Source organism: Osmerus eperlanus, chromosome 13 (genome assembly GCF_963692335.1).
Source record: "Osmerus eperlanus chromosome 13, fOsmEpe2.1, whole genome shotgun sequence".
NCBI lineage: Eukaryota > Metazoa > Chordata > Actinopteri > Osmeriformes > Osmeridae > Osmerus > Osmerus eperlanus.
The window spans coordinates 16,372,799-16,395,651 of record NC_085030.1 but is presented as its reverse complement, the minus strand read 5'-3'; the positions used below and the strand labels follow the sequence as shown (position 1 = coordinate 16,395,651).

The 22,853-nt window shown below is 42.9% G+C and overlaps 1 protein-coding gene across 8 annotated transcripts in view; it reads left to right on the top strand.

Annotated features, from left to right (window-relative positions):
* si:dkey-237h12.3 (teneurin-3) overlaps positions 1-22,853 on the top strand; it is a 103,168-nt gene that overhangs the window by 35,920 nt on the left and 44,395 nt on the right. For 6 of the 8 annotated variants that reach the window (XM_062476180.1, XM_062476177.1, XM_062476176.1 and 3 more), the window contains 6 exons: positions 8,191-8,416; positions 13,733-13,971; positions 16,888-17,013; positions 18,833-19,047; positions 20,449-20,662; positions 21,591-21,692. In XM_062476180.1, coding sequence (XP_062332164.1) covers positions 8,191-8,416; positions 13,733-13,971; positions 16,888-17,013; positions 18,833-19,047; positions 20,449-20,662; positions 21,591-21,692 — 1,122 coding nt within the window. Of the gene's footprint in view, positions 1-8,190; positions 8,417-13,732; positions 13,972-16,887; positions 17,014-18,832; positions 19,048-20,021; positions 20,093-20,448; positions 20,663-21,590; positions 21,693-22,853 lie in introns of those variants that run through there. The other 2 variants (XM_062476178.1, XM_062476182.1) reach the window with 2 other exon arrangements.

The following is a 22,853-nucleotide window of genomic DNA, read 5'->3' as shown; positions in this document are numbered from 1 at the left end:
CAGTCGAGTTGAGAAAGACATTTTGTATGAGCTGGATGTCAACGTCAAGGGGAAAATCAATTGCTGCCAGACAAAGTTAAATGTTATGTTGCGGCTGTTACATGACAGATGAGGGTTAGGGTGGTATTTTCGTAGGTGAATGAAGTCTGGAACCCCGACTGTCTTGCCTGCTGTTGTCAGTTGAAGTTACATTAGAGACAATTTGAAGGACGGCAAGTCTGACTCCCCTTTTGATTGAGTCACAGTTTCTGTAGCCGATGTCGTACAAGGTCTGAAATCGGAAAACATAAGTGAGCAGAGTGAATAGATGTTTCTCGGCCGATTAAAACCGAAGGCTACAAGGAGAACCCGAATGCGGAGTGCGGAACGGAAAGTTTATTAATGAAAAACTGAAATCACTCAAGCAGAAGGCTCTGGAAACAAAAGGGCAAGTAAAGCCGCAGAAAATAGATCCAGAAAGTAGATCCAAAAGGTGATCCGTAATACTTCGTCAAGAACAGGCAGAGTCCAAGATAGGGAGGGCAGTCCAGTTAATCCAGGGTAAGAAAGCAGCTCACCGCGGCTGGAACAGAAAAAAACACGCACGATTGAGAACACTACAATACCAAAAAACTCTTCAGCAAAGAAGGAGGGAAACAGAGGATATTTATAAGATGCGTAATCAGCGCACAACAGGTGGTGAGGAGGAGGAAAAAGGTGTTGATGGAAAGATGAGCTTCAGCTGCCGTGAAAAGAACACAGGGTGACCACTAGGTCACCCCCCAAACCCTGACACAAGGCCAGGCAAGATATTGTTCCTTCAGACTTCTCTGAGGTCGTTCATCAAGCAATTATCCTTGATCATTTACCGGATTGTTCTCTGAATTACAAAGCAGCCAAAGCTCTAAATGAATCATGAGATACGAACACCTGAATCAGACTTGTACAAGTGAGCAAAATAATAATCACATAATAAAAACTGTATAAAAATGAAATGTCTGTTCTGCACCCGGTTCCACCTCCAGATACTCAACATGTTGGGCAGAACTTAATAAAAAACACTTTCATCTTATGAAACTCCTAGATTTCATAGTGTGCTCTCACTGGAGGGTGCAGGCTATCATTCTGAACAGTTGGAGCTAGCTCGCTAGGCCCAGTGGATCAACACCAGCAGCATATTTGGTTTGCACCACAAACCTTGCAATATTTTCTTAACCAGTGTCATCTGGAGCCTTGGACCGCATCATGTTGCCGATCAGCCAGGAAGAAGCCCTGGAGGGTCTTCACCATTCTGTACTGAATGAGGGGAATGAAGGGAACTGGTACAGAGCTTCATTTGAAACCTCAGGAACACTGTAAGGAGGCAGCCATGTGGTGTGTGCGTGTGTGTGTGTGTGTGTGTGTGTGTGTGTGTGTGTGTGTGTGTGTGTGATTAAGGCACAGTATGAAAAAGTTATTGATTTTTATTTGATCCTGCAATCCACCTCTGCAATGGGATGCTTGTTGTATTTGCATACTGTACAGTGTGTCTCTGACCAAGGGTTCTGTCTCACGGGTATCTGGTCATGGCCATGTGACTGGAGTTTTCATTTGGATAGTAGAACATCTTTGTATATCTGTGTTGTCTTAAAAATCAATGTGCTACATGTGAACTAGGGGCACATCTCTATGAGGAAATTACACAAATGTATGTCTACATTTGACTAGCATTACTGCTAGGGAAGTGATCTGAACATATTTCAGTTAATGTCCTGTGTAGTTCAGTCCTTTCTCTTCTCCAGTGCAGACAGCAGTATCACACATTAAACCTTTCTGTACCATAGGCACTTAGTGGTAGTAGAAGGGAGAATGAAGCACCTGGCACACAGAAGATAGTAGTTCCTCTTGTGCTGCTGACTGATCAAATTGGAGCAGAATCTGTTCATGCCATGACATCATGAAGACTAGTCAAATCAGCGATCTTCCGTCCCCTTAAGCGACAACAGTTCTTTTTGTACTTATTTAATCTTGGTCAAAGCATCTGCCAACCCTGCTGCTGGACAATCTACATTCTGTATTGGCGTGAAAAAACAGCTTCCTTAGTCACGGCCGTGATTGTTCTCCATCCTCACTCCCTCCATAAAAGTTATCGTAGCCACTCATTGGCACCCATCACCTTTTCTTTCATTTACATTTACATTACATTTAGTCATTTAGCAGACGCTCTTATCCAGAGCGACTTACAGTAAGTACAGGGACATTCCCCCGAGGCAAGTAGGGTGAAGTGCCTTCCCCAAAGACACAACGTCATTTGGCATGGCCGGGAATCGAACTGGCAACCTTCCGATTACTAGCCTGCTTCCCTAACCGCTCAGCCACCTGACTCCCTTTCAATTGTCTACTGTTAAGCAAAATTGTAAATGTATTGTTACTGCAGCAATGCACCTTTTCTCCACATCAACACAAGCTTGATTGTTTACTAGTAACTCTTTTGCAATTTGGCAGATACCTCGTACCCCCCTCAACAATCGCTCTGCGATGTCTCATTGTTATAAATGTGAGTCATCTCTGGAGGTGAAGCACATCCAGTTGTAAACAACATGCATGCAATTAATCACGTCAGAGAGTACTATCGCTTGTTTTTTTCTTCTTTTTGTTGCTGCTGAAGGTTTCTCCTGCTTGGTACCCTGCACTAAGTGATTTGCCTCAGAAAATGTAATTACAGCACCCATAGCGACAGGCCGAGCTATTAGAAACACAAGTGGCCTGTTTTCCTGCAAACCATTTTCTCAAGTGATTTAGAGGGTGTACCTCTAAATGAATAAGAGGGGTGTGTATAGGCGTTTCTGGACAACTGACACACAAAATGGCAGTTGAAAAGACAAAGACGATATGCCAGTAGGGTGAACGTTTTGGTAGACGAGTCATTGTGTAATGAAATGTCACTAGTAATTTTTTATATATTTTTTTTTTTACTTTAAAGCAACCGTTTTAACTTTTTGACAGGAGGCATTGACATTTATATGCCTGTGAATGTGGCTTGTGTAACTTACGTTTTCACTTAAGGTTTAAAAAAAGCATTGTTTTAAATATAGTACTGCTGTTTGTTGCAATAATCTTGAACCAAACTAGTGGTAGGACATGTTAGAGTTGGAACACTGTGATGAGCCAGATGAGTTCAGGGTTAGACACAGCAACACACTGTAGAGTGAAGTAAGGAGAAGGGGGGCTACTGTACCATAAAACCACATTACTCTCGGCCCCTGACTTCAAAATATTGTAACTATGCTGATGTTGCCAGAATATACTGTATATTCAGACTTGACGAGCTGGGCTGTTTTTAAATTGCCTATTATACTTGTTAATAGACTGACTTGTATCTGTCAGCTGTGTTCCCTTTCACAGGATGTGTCTCTCGTCCTGATGAGAACCTGGTAGCACAGCTATTTGTCTTACTGTTGCAATTCATCAAAGAGCACAATTGAACACTAAAGTAAACAGCCATGAACGGCACATAAGTGTGGCTGTTAGCTGCTGTAACAGGAGTATGGATACAGATACGAAGCATATGTCTGCATGCAACTCTACCAACACGCCAAGATGATGAAGGTCTCTGGTTCCCACTATGCAAGCAGACTATCCTAAACAATCGCAGTGGAACGAGTAGCTATACACAGTGCGGAAGGTGAAACATACTCATAAATGTTTCTTTCTTTTTTCCAACCTATCACTATGACATCGACTGGACCTTGGTTACACAATCGTAATTGTAAACTATATGCGCAGACGAGAGTTTTTACATGTATGTATTTTACTTTTAATTGGCACAGACCGAATAACTTCTTATTTCTGGCCATTCCATAGGTCAAGAGAGAACTCACAAAAACCTTTTAACGGTGGACATCATTCTGCAGTGAACAACAGGTTTACTTGCTACAAAGGAAGATTCAATAAATAGAAAAACAATTGTTTTATTTTAATTAAGAATGACCCTTCAAGCTTGACAAATAAATGAGGCAGCAAACTTGGTCAACAACAGAAAAGCTACAATAAAAGCCTGTCAACAGACTAATTGTCAAAGCACAACTGTGGATGAATATAATCACTGTGTAATTAGAGAGCTGTCAGTAATATCCACTAAGTAGTGTTTGTGTGTTTGACGATCTGTCATCTGAAAGTTTCCTTTGGGAGGAATAGAAACCTACTGTTCAAAATATTTAGACTGCAGGTCCTGCAGTCGATCAATACAAAGGGGAAGTTATTTGATATAGGCTGTGTTGTTATACTTGATATTTTGTTACACTTTATGCACGTAAAAACGAATATACTGAATATACAATATATATATATATATATACACACTATTTTGAAAAACTGGACACTTGTAATTGTGTGTTTTTTGAATGCAATAATTACAATACATTTTAAATGTTGCTTTACTAAACACCCTAAAGTAAAATTATTTTGAATAAACTTTGTTCTTTGATCTGACACGAAGATAGCAGAGAGCTTGGCAGGTGTGTTTGAGGAGCAACGATACCAAAGAAAGTAAGACGGGAGTTTAAAAGGAGCTTTTCCAACCCCCAGGTCCCCACAGTTCAAAGCACCACATCTCTCTCTTTACACAATAAATCCCCAAAACTCACCTAGGGCAAGGTTGTTCTAATGGACCTGGATCCCACAATTCAGAGATCAGCGTTCCCCAAGGCGCACACCTCCCCCCCACGCACACTTTAAAAGAGCTGCCACCTTCTTCATCTGCTGCAGGGTGCTAAACTAGGCCAGAACCTGCTTTGAAAAGTCATTTGATGATATATGTAAGGTTATATGTATGTATATATATACATATACACGTTGTAACTTCTTATATTTCATATTCATTTAAAATGTAATTAGTTATACAGAAGATATGAATTATTTGTACTTCTCTTGGAGCAGGAAGCTTTTCATGGATGTTGTGGGAGTGCCATAACAATGGGTCAGATTCATTTGAAAGGAATGCTGGGATACATGAATCCTTCAATTTTCCAATTTGTGGAGGGCACAATAGTCACAGTAATGGCTTTACATTTCCATTAGCGGTTGCATCACACTTCTAATGGAAGGTAAAGTGGCATTATGCCTTTTCAGTACTAACTGTACACATTGAATATGACAAACCTCTCACCCCACTGCCTCGAGCCTCAGTTAGTGCAGAATGCCTTTTAATTATCTCCTGATTCTTTGTGGAAGATTTTCAGTGCAGAGCAGCAGCAGTCTCATCAAAATTATATATTTGAAGAAGGAGGATTTTAAGGAGACATTAAAGGCTGACTGTGAAAGAGACATAACAAAGACTTGATCAAGACTAATGTTCCAGAGGAGTGTGTGTAGTCGAGGACCTATTTTTCAAAAATGGATCTAACATCAAAACAATCTCAACTGATAAAAAAAAAAAAAAATTATACGTTGTATTTCTGTGTTTTTCATGGACACAAATTACTCAAGCATCTTAAAGATCATTCAAGAAGCCTATCATTTCTTAAGCTTTTTGCTCCGTTGATACATTGTGATCTGAATTTGTGACTATGAATTTAAGAGTGTAATTTCCTCTGAACAACAATCTAGAGCACAGCTAACACAATACATTTACATTTAGTCATTTAGCAGATGCTCTTATCCAGAGCGACTTACAGTAAGTACAGGGACATTCCCCCCGAAGCAAGTAGGGTGAAATGCCTTGCCCAAGGACACAACGTCATTTGGTTGGCATAGCCGGGAATCGAACTAGCAACCTTCTGATTACTAGCCCGATTCCCTCACCACTCAGCCATCTGATTCCCCTACACCACCACTACTTGTGAAAATGCACTATTCCATCTTACTATTCCATGTTACTATTCCATGTTACTATTCCATGTTACTATTCCATGTTACTATTCCATGTTACTATCGGGGAGATGCGGACTGCATGTTTCTCCAAAAACTCAAAGGAGGTAATACACTCTACACAAAAAAAAGAAAAGAAATCTGAAGCTCCATAAAGAAGCATTTGATAGATATTGCAAGGCCCATTAGGATCTGAACGAGGCTGTCGTTTCAGCGCTGCCATACAGTATTAATCAAAAACAGTCTTAAAAGCATCTCTCTGATGGAGGAGATGACAAGTTGACATTGAGGAATCGTGGACGGGAGGCATCCATCTTGATCTGGTTTCAAAGCAAAGCTCTTTAAAACACACAGCTGTTTCATCAGTCCAGGACAGTCATCGCTCCCATGTCTTACTGGGGGGAAAGGTCAAGCTGTCCGAGAGGTTCATTCCTTCATACGAAGCATACGCCATAATCCACACACCCCCTCACCCCCACACCGGCATACTGGACACATGTTTCTCAGACCTCTCCTTGGTGGCGTTGGTCACCCTGGTTTGTGTCCCTCTCAGAGACCTGGGATGTTTACTGTAGGACTTAAGGACTAGAAAGCCTCATTGAAAACCACAAACAGCCAGACATGAATGTCAATATAAGTTGTCGAATTCAGATTGTACTAAACGTGAAGTGTTGATGGGAATGGATTTTCTTTTGTATTGAAGTCACCCCTGGCATAGCTGGATGGGATAACTACAATGCAGTACACAAACACATATATTGATACCGCAACCTGCAAGTAGACATGTTTATTATGGGTCAACATGATCAGATAATCAATAACTCATTTTATGTTGTGTTTGACTACACAAGGTGAAATAATGAAGTCAACAAGGGTTTTCCACACTGCAAAAACTCTACATCAGTGATAATCTTGTTTTTTAAATTTTTAAGGCTTATCTAGTGACTTAATTTAAGTACACAACTCATTTTTTTCTACAAATCATCTCAAGTGAAATATTCTTAATGGCAGCCAAATGTACTTGTTTTAAGCATAAACATCCTCATAACTATTAGTTTTGCACTTAAATTTTTAAATTTTGCATTTTTGCAGTTCATCTATAGATCATATATTGGCTTGCTGCCAATGACATCAGACCAGGGGTTTCAATTGTGGTTAGAGACCTTTCATGAAATATTACACCAATCACCGTAATTGCTGACCCACGTTCTACGTATAGAACGTTCTACGTATAGAACGTGTCGCACATCTGTGCTACACATGTATTGCTTGGAACAATAGACTTTGTTAAAGAGGATTATATTTTCACTTAGTTTTGAAAAGCTATAACTGTGGGATGTGAGATACAGGCAGTTATGTCAACAGCGCCCTGCCCTTTATAATAGAACCTGGAGCCATTATTTGTGTACCAGATCATTTCCGGACGATCCCCAGGCACAACCACAGTCCTGTGGAAGCGACGTGGAACTTTCAGTCAGACACTGGAGGTTCACTTTGTTTGAAAGGGACACAGTCAGAGGCGGATGCAAAGCGACAAGGACAAAATCTGCATATTCACCATCAGGGGTGAACAAACGATGCAGACAGTCCTTCCAGAATTGTTGTTTTTGTGGCCGTTCCTGTCAGAACACAGTCTTTGTCAAGAGGAGAATGTAAATTAACCAAATGACAAAGACAAACAGTAAATCACCAGAACAGCACACTGCAAACCCAACAGCAACCCTCAACATTTCTTTTTCAATAATTCCAACACTTTGGCAGCTATTTCGTATCTTCCATTTCCTCTTGTTGATATTTCCTTGAGTTTCGCACCGAAAAAAATGAATTTAGTGAAGCAAATACGAAATGTCAGCATTTTCACTTTTATTTTTAAACAGCGACGATGGATAGATAATCATGGTGTGTCATTCCGGGGGCCAATTACCCAGCTTTGACTGAAATTGGAAAACCTGTTCTCTCGGCGCTCTAATGGGTGTTCTGGTCATTAGTTATCTGAGAGTCTTCTCAGGCTGTAATCAAACGTGAAGCATTCTGTTAAGCACCCATAAAGGAACAGCTGCCTCTCTCAATGACCTTCTGGTTAAGAATACTGAACAGTCAGCCAGTTGATGTTTGCAGCACTTATCACGTGTCGCCACGAAAATATCTCAATTATGATCTTTTTTTTGCTGTGATTGCACACCTCATGTCTTCTGTTTGGTGGTTTTGGAGAGAGCCTGCAGGGATAGGCTGACCAAAACATCGACAGACTGTCGTGAAAACAGGAACAGCACCCTCTACCAGCGACAGCTCTTCCATACGTGAAATCCCTACAGTACCTCAGTACTAATCCAAAAAAAATGTGTGTTGTTTTTCCATCACCAGGAGACCAACTGTCAGGCCAGCAAGGACCGCCCCCTCACCCGCCGGCCCCGCCCCCTCACAAACAGCAGCCATCCATCACGTCCCTGAGCAGTGGTTCGCTGGCCAATCAGAGGAGCCCCAGCCCTCCCCCCTCAGCAGGCCTGGCAGCAGAGTTGCAGGGCACGGCAGAATGTGCCCAGCTGCAGGACAGCTGGGTTCTGGGCAGCAATGTGGCCTTGGAGAGCAGGTGAAGACCCTGGGAGGAACTGTGTTCTGTTGTGACTTGATGTGATTTTAGGCAACTTAGTGACTTGATACACATTTAGGTGACTTCATGCATGACTTGATGCTGTATTAGGTGACTTGATGCTGTTTTAGATGACTTGACATGTGACTTGATATAATTTTAGGTTACTTAGGTTAAATTTAATTGATATTTCAGGGGACTTTGACACCTGATAACTTTATTTGATCCCCACCACCCAAAACACTGTCTGAATCTAATTTCAGTGTTCATGTCTGTTTCACATTTTAATATTTTCTGGTCTTGAAATAACACTTGAAACAGATACAAAAAACACCATGAGATTGTTAGAGGGCGTCAATATATTTAGTCCTCTATTCTATTAGATGCACTCACTGGTTCAGGTAAATATTTTAAAAGGACAATGAACACAAATGGGTAGCATCTGGCATCAAGAGGATACAATTTCAAAACACACAAAATACTAATAGAAATGAGCAAGCAAGATTCCACTTCGGCCCTAAGACTCTCCCGCTAAGCTTTACCATCTAACCTACCCCCTCCATCATACAATTTCCTTCCTCAATCAATATTGGTTCAATTTGTTCAAATGCACCCAGTAGGGTTACAAGATCAGGTGCAAAAAAAATATTCCGGGGGGCTGAATCCATTCAAGTTTGATATTAGAGTGCCGGTCTGCAGCCTGGATCAAAATAAGCCCAGCATGCAAAAAACCAAACCTCCTCAGTTGACCAAATCAACTGAGTTATGTTGCAACAGTTTCTCAAGCTGAGGAAGACAGTGTGCCGGTACTAACAATACATTGACCTGGGAGTGTTTTAGCGGTATAGACAGAACAATATGTGCACACCTATCTTCACACCTGCCGCAAATCACTATCTACACACAGCAGTCTATATCTACACACAGCAGTCTATATCTAAACACAGCAGTCTATATCATACAAGTCATGGTGGGACAAGACGGATGTCATGGTAACCCCATGGGGCCAATGGGATAGCCCCAAATCCTTATACTCCTTCCTTCTGTTATGTAAACAGGAAGCCATGGAAACCATTTCATAGCCTTAACCGTTTTTACAGTAGGCTGCTGGTTTCAAACTGACATACTTCAGACAGAATCCCGATTGCATATCTTGTCAGTTTATGGATTGAATTTGAGTAATCTTTTATCTCGGCATTTCAATGCCGCAAATGAGTCAATATTAAGGACCTGTGTCCCTCTACATCCTGGATGCTTGACTCTGTCCTCTGACTTTTAAGAATAATCACAACCCTATGGACCACACAAGCTATTATGATTAATTGCAATACATTGATTATCTGAAAAGGCCTCATTAAGGAGTTGACCTTCAAAGCATTTGCATGCTAATTTGGCATAATTCTACTCTCCTTTCAAAACGGAATGCTCTCTGAACTCTAAAAGCTGCTTTCAATTACGGCTCTGTTTATTCAAGAGATTGATGTATCCATCGTGTATTATTTATCAGTTTCTCTAATTACATAGCGAATGAAACCGTTCGATTCTGAGATCCTTTAAAAGCAGTATAATGACACATTAGGTTGTTTGGGACCACTTGTTTGTGAGAGAAAGCACAATGAGGTAAAATTCCCTGATACTGCATGTTTTATGCAGTAACTACACTGCAGTCTCCAACCCACATTCATCTGTTCAGTCCTGCAGCTTTTCGTTTCCACAACAATCCCTTGTTTATCTCGTCAATTTGAGCTCCACGCGTCAGCCACAGGTAGGAAAGCATAAAGACGCTAAATAATTCATTTGAAAAGTCTTACTAATTAAAGAAAAGTGTAACATTTTAGAAAAACACAACTTTGCCGTAACAATTCATGAGCTAATTGACCTTAAACAACTTGAAAATCTTGAAAGGTCTGGACTGCAAGCTGTCATTTGAAATGAGTGTAATTACAGCTTTTAAAGTAAGAAACTCACGTTTCCTTCTCAAGAGATATTCTTCTGAAATTATTCCACTTGAGTTTTTGTTCCATTTTATGCCAAGACCACTCCAACTCTTCAGAGTAAAGTGCTCAATTAGTTGCCATTAGAAACCTGTTATTGCATGCTATTCTCATGTACCAGGGATACTTTCAGATCTTTAAAAAGGGTGTGAAATGCTTTTAATCAGCCTCTCAGGTCGCACTCCATACTGCCTTCTCTATAGAAATACAGATATTTTCAATTAGCATTTTAAGAATGTTCTATTCACTTCCATTATTGTGTCAATGCCATGGCCCTTGAGAATAAATAGGCTCATACTTCCATTTCCATCCTGTAGTTACAGTATGGTGAACCACTGGATGTGTGAAATTGATTTTTGATTTTTCCAGAATGCTCTGCTACCTACTATTCCCCACCAAAAAATGACAGCTCTTGATAGGATGCCATTGAACCACCGCAAATGCATCCAATCGAATCTGTTTAATATATTTGTTATATATTTCAATAAATTACATTTTGTACCTGCAATTGTGTCACGTCTAAAGGCTTTTAAAGTGCTCTTTTGACACTTAACTGTAATTTTTTGTACAGTAAACCTGACCTTATTGGATCAAGAAGACTTTCTTGTGAATAGAAATGTTGTTTGGGGATCTAACAACACAATTTGATGTGTAATGTAACTTGTGACATTGAAATTCTTCTGAAAGAAAACGTGTTAAATAGGTTTTCTATATGGACAATATAGAAAAACACATTCCTTCCTCAAAAGTTTTTTTTCTACCTAATTACAAAGTTAGTTTTCATACTGTATAGTTTCGGCAGGCCTATGTAAGGAACCCGACACAAACCCTTCTGCCCAACATGTACTGCCTGGACTGGAGATCTATATGCATAAATCCAAACATATTTTTTTTTCTTCCTAAATCTAATCAAACTCATTAAATCCTTTGGCACAGTGTGCAAACCACCCCAGCACACTGTGTCAAAATGGCGCCATGCTGTTCTCTGTGTGCACAATGACACACAAACTTCAGGGATCCGCCCTCAAAATACCGTCACACACGCAAAGCTAGACGAGCACCTGCTACCAGACTCCCAGCTGGGAGGACAGGTGGCGCTACGGGGAAGAAAGAGGGGATATGAGCGAGGGAGGGAGGAGCGTTGAAGGAGAGGAGAACAGAACTCATCAGTAGACTGCCTCAGTCGTGGATTTAATAGTCGTCATCTTCCACTTTTCACCTTGGAATGCTATCGCTAACTCAATGCATCCGCTAGCAGTGCGATTACACAGACTGGGGAGCACCGAGTCTCATTGTTTTTCGTTTACCGCGTACTCTGGGAGCTTAGCTGGGTCCAAATCTGCCTACTGGATGTTTTTGTATTTTTCCTCCCCTGTAAGGGTGCTTTTGAAATGTCACCTCCATCAAGGAGGGCGAGGACAGGGAAGGCATCCAGTGTGGCTATTGTCTGGCTAGTGCCTCGTCAATGAGAGTGCTATACACGCACACCCTTCCAAAAAAACACATATTCCTCATCCATATCAATAGGACTGTTGGGATTAGCATAGTAATGTGCTTCATTGTGTCACATTGTCTTCAATCAATTACCTACGGTCATCCAGCATGTAGGGACCCAGACATGCAAACTGCCCTTCTGTTTGTTTACCACGTCCATAAGCATTTCATCACCAGACCTATTCAGCGTTCACGCTGCCTTTCCGCTATTTTGCAAAACCATACGTCGGAAAATACCACATCCAGCACATCCATTGTACAGTACGGCAGCTACTGCATTCATAACACAGATGACAAAAGTTTTTTTGAACTTTGTTTCGGACTCAGTGAGTCGTAAATTAAAATAGTTTCACCCTGGCAACCCGTTGTTCTTCTAACCCCACACCCAGCATACTCAAGACCCCCCCCCCCACACACACACACTCACACACACTTTAAAAGTTGATATACTCATGTGTCTGGCACACTGTGACAGCAACGAATACTTTGACCCCGAAGCCCACCAGCACCCTACAAAAATAGTGTCTGTCTCCCCAAACCAAACTGTACCACGTCTTGGACTATGCCAATCTAGATTGCACGGGAGACATTGCCATTCTGGAGTGACATCTTGTAACCTTTTAAACTAAGATCCTCCATCTGTCCATGACTGTGCGTGTCAATCTGGTCTTTAGAGATGCCGAGCAATCCCATATCTGACATTTGTCCTGCTAGTCAGACATTGATCAAATGCTTTTACAGAAGAACACAGCCGAAGAGGACCGACTGTGGAGAAATACGATGAATGGATTTGAAAGCACAAGAGATTATCTTTGGTCTTTACCTTTTGTGGTCTTTACTTTTTATAAACAAGCAGGGGCTCTAATTTTGTGTCTCTGCTGTGGAATAACAATCTTCTCTACTGACATTAGTGAGCGTCATTAATGTTTTATAAAGCCTTTAAAAGGTGCCTCAATGATGTGTAAAGAAACGCCTGTTTAAAAAGATGAAACGCAGCTTGTAAGTGACATATGACATATTTTCTGTAACATATTTTACATAACAGCAAATATTTTTAGTGGATTTAAATTTTGCATAATTGAATGTTTAAGACGCTTGTCTTAAGTGTGCACGTATACCGGTTATTTGGAAAGAGACGGAGGCTTTTTAACATTTATAGATGTGAAGCCTCCTGACTGCCTTCCAAAACAGAAAGCTGTACTTCAAGGATTATAAAGTGTTTTTGTTACGCCTGTAAAGTTGTAATCTTTTGTAAGTGGATCGCCGGCACACCGGAGATGAATGCTTCTTCTCTCAGATTTCCCTCTGTCTTGTTGGAAACCCTAAAGGTTTTTGTTCCTACCATTCATCCCTAAGTGAAACAAGAACAGCAACGAGGCTTAATTCATTTGCTTAAGAGGTTTTCACAAGGGTTTAAAAAAAGTTAATAGGACGATCTCGAGTAGAACATTTGATTAAACCTTCTTAATTACAACAGGTATAATGGCCTATTAGTCAGTCCCTGCTGTAAAAGGGCAAGTGGGAGATGATTGTTTTTATGAGGTACTTCTGGCTCACCTTTAACAATGTCAACGTCAGTCCAGGGTGGCCAGAGGTGTTGGCCCATATTGGAGAACATTCTCGATTGGACTCATGCATCTGATATCAAAGCTTCGTCAAAGGACGCATGTAGAGAACTGGCACCAGCTCTGGGCCAGGATTGGAAAGGACGTGTGGTATTTTATTAAACCTGTCAACACCTCATTATAGGGTTGGCAGGACCTTGTTGACTTTTCTTTTGTAATTTTGTTTTTCTCTCCCTTTGTTTTCACCCCCCTCCCCTCCTCAGACATTTCCTCTTTAAAACGGGACCAGGGACAACTCCGTTCTTCGGCACGGCGACCCCAGGTTACACCATGGCAACAGGCGCCGTCTACTCCACCCCGGCCCGCCCGCTACCCAGAAACACCCTCTCCAGGGGAGCGTTCAAGTTCAAGAAGTCGCCCAAACACTGCTCCTGGAGGTGCACGGCCCTGAGCGCCGTGGCTGTGGCCGTCCTGCTGTCGCTCCTCCTCTGCTACTGCATAGGTAACTACGGTAACCACGGCCACGCCGGTATCTTTCACAAACGCACTTATCAGCCGTGAACCGTCATCCTCTACGCCTCGCCGGCTGCTGACGTGGCGGCTTTTTTACGGAACCTGGCCTCGTCTGCGAGGTTCGAGGCCGTCCCTGTGACAAAGCCGTCACCAGGGCTCAGCCGGTGTACAGAAAGCGCTCGGCTTCCTGAAAGCGCTCGGCGTCCTGATTTAACACCCTCTGTCCTTCCGCCAGTATAAACACACCTTTGCTGTGATTCCTTCCAGTGGCCTCTTGCACAGACTCAGTATGTGATATTATTTACTGTGCCCCCAACAGTCTGCATGGCGGCTCCTCACCTGAGTGGATACTGATGAGACAGTTGATGCAGATTCAGATAGGGGGTCATCTCACCCTGACAGCGCCAGTGCATTATCTCACTATTCTCATAACAGGCCAACAGAAGGGGCACACTCATTCAAATCCACAGGAGCCCTGCTAGACACACGCTGGGTAGTTCAAACAGTCCTCTGAACAGACCAAATGACTGTCAGACACGGACCAACTACAGCAAAACAAACGAGATCCCCTTAAAAAACGTAGAGGGACTCAAACGCTCTTGAAGTTTAAAGGAGCCGTACATGAACAGTTTGTAGTGCAGCCAAATGTCTATCGCCTCTTACAGGAAGTGCTTTTATCTTTGCCAGGAAGGGGAAGAGTTGTAAACAGGCCCATCACCCGTCAGGGCATAACTCTCCCTGAAGCGGCCGTTTCTTTTTTTGTTCTAAAATGCATCAAAGCTCACTCTTTGTTAACCTTTGGTGTCTTGACCATGGCGATAAAACGTCTGGAGATTTATCCCTCCGCACTGTCCACCTGTGTCACACTCGCCTTTAATCTTAAGCTGTGTGACTTTCCCCACAACCAGAAAAGGATTCATACTGCGTTCAAAGGAGCATAATAAACCATGATCACACGGAGAGAAATATTGCTGTGTGGAGGTGATGCAAAGGAAATAATATATTCCGAGACATAGATAGGAGTTTGTTCTATGGTAGAAGGTCGTGGAAGTTACTTATCGTTATTACTGATGCATGTCTTGACTTTATTATTTGATCCTGGGTTTGATTTTAACAATTCGTGATCTTGATACAGACTAGAACTCCAGTGTTCTTATGTGTCGTAAATGCTGCGTGAGATTATGTTTATATTGTGCTTTAGTTGTTTATCAAAGATGTATTTGAGGCCATTTCTGTTTTTGGGATAGAGACAGTGTAGAGTGACAGGGGAGAGGTTAGAGGACATGCAGGAAATGGCCCGGGGTGGAATCAAACCCGGGGCCCCTTTAGCAAGGCCTCAGCCTCTGTGCTACGCACCTGTAACCGGTGAGCCAACCGGTGCATATTCTTTGTGTGTGTGTGTGCCTGCTTTCCTGTGAGACTTGTTGTGAGCCCTTTCAACGCAGGTGTGTTCCTCACCATCAATTTCCAAATGTTTGTGCCCGAGTGTGAGTCAAGTAGATGCAGGCTTCGTCTGCCAGAGGCCCCAGGTGCATCTGGGTCTTTCACCTCTCCTCCTCTCTCTTTCATCTGGGGCCAATTCACCTGCCAGGTGCCATGTCCTAAAGAGCTGCACCACACAGGCACACACACCTTCTGAGCCAGCCCGCAGACAGGAGCACGCGCTCTCCTCCAGACACCCCCACACACCCCAACACAGGTGTGTGTGGGCATGAGTACACCGTGGAAGACAAAAGTATATGCTAGCTCTCTGCTGTAAATGTCAGAATTAGCTAACATATATCACAATTTTACAACTCCCTGTTTAGCCTCGAACGACTTGTAAGTTGTGAATTATCCTACAAACAAGAACGGGTAACTAACTGGCTCTCTGCGTGGCGTCCATGCCCGCTCTCCAACGTGTTGTTTTTGTTTGATCGTATTTGATATTCCTTCTGATTCTGCTGAATCGCTCCCTTCCACCCGCTGAGTTATTTTCTGCAGTCAATATTCCAGTCTGCCCTGCGAGGCAAGACGTTTGAAAAAAGTTCCCCCAGCAGATCAAATGTTGGGAAATCAAGAGTTAGGGGCAGTGTGCTTCCTCAGCATGTTCCCCGGCTGGCGACTTTGACAAAGGTTGGCCCTCTGATGGTCTTCCCACACACTCATAAAACACGGTTTCCCGAAACAGTTTGATGCCATCCCCATTACACAGGAGAGAGGACGAGATTGGGAGAAAGAAAGCAAGACACTGTGTTGTTATGTAAGATGACTAGAAGACTGGAAGCTTGAAGAAACTTGAACTCTTGGTGTTTCTCCTGCACTGTCTCTGTTGCCCTGCCTATCTCTCTGTCTTTGTGACACACACACATTCACGCACACACATTCACACACACACATTCATACACACACACTCACACCCACACATACATACACACACACACACACACACACACACACACATGTTCATACACACGGTTTTCTTGACTGCTTCTCATTTTACCCTGTTTTGTAAAAGCCAGGGAGAATAGAATATTTCTTTCTCCAGTCTGATTCCAGGGTAAAAAAGGATTACACCTGCTGCTTGCTTTGATGCATTGCTTGTTTGTTTTCAGACATGCTTGTGTGTGTGTTAATGACAAGCTCTCCACAAGGAAATATGGAAACGCAACAGTGTTCCTCTATGGATTGAACTAGCTTTGTCTGGCTTCTTTCAATTGTACAGACAGCCGTGCTTACATATAGGCAGCCCCATGGAAAGGTAATGAAACCTACAAAAAGCAAACACTGAAAGAAGGTGTTCCACACAGGTTGTTGTCCTGTTCTTATATACGGCTGACCTGGATATGTTGTCCTGCAGGTTTTTCATCTTTTAACACCATGTTTGGAAACCCACGCTGTACTCCTTGCTTTGTTAACTTCACAGCCATGCACCTGTTAGGTCTGAACTGGCAGCTCCAGGAGATGGAGAACCCGCCGGCGTTCGAGAACGGAGCCGGGCAGCCGCGGCCCACGATGCCAAGCGTGGTGACGGCCCTCTCAGCCGACAGTGGTAAGGAGGATGAAGACCACAGCAGGCCTGTAGTGTAGCGGACAATATCCTTTAGTCCACTTCATAATAACGTATTCGCTTTTGGTTTGTTGCTTTTGGCAAGGCCAAATTCTCGGTTGTTGAATTTGTGCGCGAGTACTTATATCTTGCCTTCTGGCAACCTAGGTAACAAACCAATTACTTGCTAGACAACAGTATCAATTGGAAATGTTTCAAACCCCATTTCCACCAAACTTAATTTATTAGCCAGTTTTCCAAAAATAAATTTTAAGCTTATCTACGTTTTGGGGGGCATGTTGTTTGAATCAGCTTGTTTCAAATGGGTTTAATGAAATGCAATATGAGTAAATACTTATTTTCAGAAAAATATTAGTAGAAAGGAAAGATTAAGTCATATAGTTCAGGACCATTTTTACACAGCATTGTCCTTTTTTTCTTAGTTTTGATGCAACAGTTTAAAAAAATAAATAATTGTGGAGATAATGCACTGTGGAAAGGTGTCTTTTCTGGGTGAATGATGTGCTTGTTTCCTGGTCAATCTGCTGGTTTGAACGTTCAAAATATTTGTCACATCACTTTTTGGGCTTGGTTAGGCTAAATATCTAAATTGGTCAGTATGATAATTTCAGGAGTCTTGAGTGTCTTTGCTTCCAGAATTCTAATTCTACCACTTCAGGAAGCTTTCGTCAGCCTAATCATAATTATCTATCATTTTGTATTCAGTGTCTTGCAGAATACTCTCTACCTTCCTCACCTTTAAAGCAAAAGGCCAATGAATTAACCCTAGAGCACACAGAGGTACTTAACATGCATGGCAATGAGGCCATTAATTGGGTTTGAGGAGATAGGGGAAAGCTGAATTGTTTAAACTGTGGTAGATTTAAATCCTCATAAGTACTGGTAATTAAGACACCACGTCAAGACAGTTTTGAACTGTTTAAAGGCAATCGATAGCAGGCTATTTTCTCCCTGGAGCTAAACTTGGCTCTGTAGCTTCATTTTGAGTAAAGGTAAAGTGACAGGGAATGACCTCATTACACAAGAATGCACACAGACACAGAAAGACAAGCACACACACACACACACACACACACATTGATAAATAACTAAAAGCATGCATGGACCTCTCTCTAAATAATTAGTAATGTAGACAACCACCATGAAATGTAATAATTTCAAAGACATTTTTAACCTCCGGTCATTTATCCACTGAGATTGGTAGTTGTTGATCCAGAAAGTGGGGTGTCGTCTCCTTGTAAAAACTCTATTTTTAGGGGTGTCATTATGAGTTGATGCATTGCTTAAACTAATGACTAAAGAGTAAATTGTATTAATATTTTAATCACATCCATCCAATCACAAGTTATTTTGCTTATATGGTTGGCCTTGGTTTGTGTGGAAATTAGCTATTTTTTAAGTGGGCATCTAGATTTGCTTCTAGAATAAAATTTAAAAAGCAATCACTCAATCTTTTCATTTGTTCTTATTGCACTAAGGGTTGCACATATGGTGAATATTACATTTAGATGTTTAATAATAAGCCGTATGAGTGATCGGGACCACTCAAAAATGATACGGAAGGGCTTAGCAATACATTCCTAGCCTGCCCTCACAATGGATCGATTAAATGTGGTCCTTTTCTTGCCAGGAACATGTCTTTGGCCTGAATATTGATAACGAAGAAACACATGATGTGCAGCAATACAGTAAATTGAAATATGACATTTAAGTAGCATCCCTGCAATCGAAAAAATCTACCGTACTGTATTTTTTTATTTTGGGATAATGGTCGTAACTTGTTCCAATTTTTCCCCTCCAGGAAAGAATGGTTTGGTCCATCAGGAGAACAACTCTATTGACAGCGGGCAAGTGGAAGTGGGCCGGAGGGTGACTCAGGGCATTCCTCCTGGGGTATTCTGGCGCTCTCGGCTGGCAATGGAGAAACCTCACTTCCTCAAGTTCAACATCTCTGTCCAGAAGAACGCCCTGATTGGAGTGTATGGGAGGAAGGGTCTCCCTCCAACTCACACTCAGGTAAATATCAGATATCTGACTCTTATTTTCCACGTCATTTCCACCCAAAATAATATATATATATATATTAAAAAATTATAGGTATATCTTTTGCCATTTCTGCTTTGTGATAGAAACAGGAAATGTAGGGGAGGTCGTACAGGTTATGACCCGGGATAGAATTGAATCTGGGCCCCTGCGGGGTCTTAGCCAACGCTCTTCAGTCCTGATCAGAGGAGCTCCCACCTCCTTGACCTTTTCTCTTGGCACAAGTGTTTTAGTGCAGGCAGCCGAGGCTGCTGGGAGATAAAAATGCAAAGAAAAGTTCAATAGCGTGTGACGACAGCTAAGTGTGATAATGCTGCTGAAAGAAACAAAATCTGACAAAACCAAAGAGAAAACAGTCGTCTGAAAATGCACGTCTGCGTCGATTGTTGAGCATCGAAGGTTGTCAATGCCTGACGCCTAGACCGCCCAGATCGCCTTTGTAAAACTGTCTCTTCAGTGGCTCTGGGGACAGTGAGAGGCTGCATTGATGCGTTTAGCTAACTGAGCATGAAAGACCCCAATGAGAGATATTGACTGAGACATTCACAGCTCGGGACAAAAAGAGCAGCTATGAAGAAGCAGGTCCATTTCCCCCGTGTCTCCTCCACCAAGGACAGACCTCTTACACGGTTTAATACGTGTCTGACTCCACTTCTATAATGTCTTAATAGACAAGTTTCTGGGAGACAAACCTTAACTCGCATTGTAATTCACAAGTTCTTAAGTATTCCTCTAGCGATCTGAGTTGTTGTTTGGCCTTGCCGTGTTTGGCCTTTTGCCTGTTATCATGTGGGATGGTGAGCATGAGATGAGGAGGCTTTCACCGCAGCTAATCGAGATGTATTTACTTACTCTGGAGGTCTGATCTGTTTTATTACTTACCCCTCCGGCCGACAACACAAAGAACTCCACTTCCGCCAGGTTAATATCCCCTTCCACCCGTCTGCTCCTGTCAAAGGGGTTTAAATCAGTGTTGCCTCCTTTCACTCTTTCTCTAATGCTTTATTTCCTATCAGTGGTGAGTCAATTGAGGGGTTAGCTTGTGTCGCATTCCAGACTGCTAAATCCGTCTTTAATACGTGTTTTTTTACCCAACCCTATAAAAGGCTGTTTTAGTCCTGTGTATGTTAAAGACAGTACTACAACGCACTGTGAAGAATCAAGTTTAGCGATGGCGGTTGGGCTATGCGTTTACCTGGCGCCAAACCGAAGTGTTTTTTTTTTCTCCTCTGTTCTACCACCGTCGTAAACTCAAACGTTCCCCCTCCTTGCACATCAATACGACGGAACACAATACTTCCCACCTTACCGATCAAATATTCACCACTCTTCGAGTTTGATAAGCCGCCGTTCTCTCGCTGCCGTGTCTTTCAGTATGACTTTGTGGAGTTGTTGGATGGCAGCCGGCTAATCGCTAAAGACAGGCTAGCGCAAACGGGGTCGGAGCCGCAGAAGACGCGAGCGGAGCGGCAAGTCAGTCTCCACCAGGCCGGCTTCATACAGTACCTGGACGCCGGGGTGTGGCACTTGGCCTTCTACAATGACGGTCGCGGTCTGGAGGCCGTGTCTTACAACACCATCGTCCAGGGTAAGACCCGAGCGGAGATGGGTGAGGGGGAACGGTGAGGAGGGATTGTGTGTTGTGAACTGTGTTGCCGCAGGACTGGGAAAATGTTTGAATGTGCTTTTTTGTTGTTGTGAGTGTGAGGCTTTTCGAGCGGTTAGAAGTTTCTCTCTGACATGGGTTTGGGGTAAGAAAGCACTCAGGTTTAGTCAACATTTTGCGATCCTTTGAGCATTCCTTTGAGGCGTTTCTTAAAGATATTAAGTTATCGACGTTTGTAAGGGTCAGAATCTCCTGCCCCGATCTCATGGCAGTTAAGTGAACATCCAATACGAGTCTGTGAAAGCAATAACAAAAAAGTTTGCCCTCTTAACACAATCGAAATGAGCCCTGGTCCTTTGGGGATTGGCGGCTTTTATGAGCGATGGTCTGTTGGATGAACAGAAGATCTGTCTGTGGGATATGTCAGATTAACTTCAACTTCTGGAGGATTTAAGCTGTAAACACTTGAGAGATTCTGGTGCATCTAGGCATGATCAGTAACTCAGTGGAAATTTCCTGACAGGAAAATGAAACGTGTCAAGAAAATAGAAATATTCTGAGAGCAGATTGAATAGCATTTTTTCCTTTTCCAGTTTTTTTTGTTGTGTTTTATTTTTATTTATTTTTGAGGGGGGGCATGGTTAATGTTAAATCAGTCAGGTCACAGCAGATTCAGTGTTACAGAAGCTTGAAACGCAGTAGGACCAGGCTTAAACTCAACATTCATCAGATAATGAAACAAGCCCCATATGCAGAGATGCTACATTGGAGAGACATCTCATCTCCCACTCAAGTGCATTTTGTACCAACCAACAAATTAATTAAAGAAACCCAGACTATTGTTGCCATGACAACCTGAACTCAAGAAACCGTTTTCAACCCCCCCCCCCCCCCCCCCCCTCCCCAACAGAATCAGTCATGGAGTGCTCCTACAACTGCTACGGCAACGGCGAGTGTGTGTCCGGTTCGTGTGACTGCTTCCCAGGATTCATAGGCCCGTACTGCTCAAGAGGTAAGGCCCTGGTCCCGCTCAGCACTGCTGTCCTCTTATGGCCAGCAAACACAGCCCAACCTTACACCACCAAACACAGCCCAACCTTACACCAGCAAACACAGCCCAACCTTACACCAGCAAACACAGCCCAACCTTACACCAGAAAACACAGCCCAACCTTACACCAGCTAACACAGCCCAACCTTACACCACCAAACACAGCCCAACCTTACACCACCAAACACAGCCCAACCTTACACCACCAAACACAGCCCAACCTTACACCACCAAACACAGCCCAACCTTACACCAGCAAACACAGCCCAACCTTACACCACCAAACACAGCCCAACCTTACACCAGCAAACACAGCCCAACCTTACACCAGCAAACACAGCCCAACCTTACACCAGCAAACACAGCCCAACCTTACACCACCTAACACAGCTCAACCTTACACCACCAAACACAGCTCAACCTTACACCACCAAACACAGCCCAACCTTACACCACCAAACACAGCCCAACCTTACACCACCAAACACAGCTCAACCTTACACCACCTAACACAGCCAAACCTTACACCACCTAACACAGCCCAACCTTACACCACCAAACACAGCCCAACCTTACACCAGCAAACACAGCCCAACCTTACACCACCAAACACAGCCCAACCTTACACCACCAAACACAGCCCAACCTTACACCACCAAACACAGCCCAACCTTACACCAGCAAACACAGCCCAACCTTACACCACCAAACACAGCCCAACCTTACACCACCAAACACAGCCCAACCTTACACCACCAAACACAGCCCAACCTTACACCACCTAACACAGCCCAACCTTACACCACCAAACACAGCCCAACCTTACACCAGAAAACACAGCCCAACCTTACACCACCTAACACAGCTCAACCTTACACCACCTAACACAGCCCAACCTTACACCACCAAACACAGCCCAACCTTACACCAGCAAACACAGCCCAACCTTACACCACCTAACACAGCTCAACCTTACACCACCTAACACAGCCCAACCTTACACCACCTAACACAGCCCAACCTTACACCAGAAAACACAGCCCAACCTTACACCACCTAACACAGCCCAACCTAACACCAGCAAACACAGCCGGCAGGCAACAGTGCAGCACGGCTTGTCAC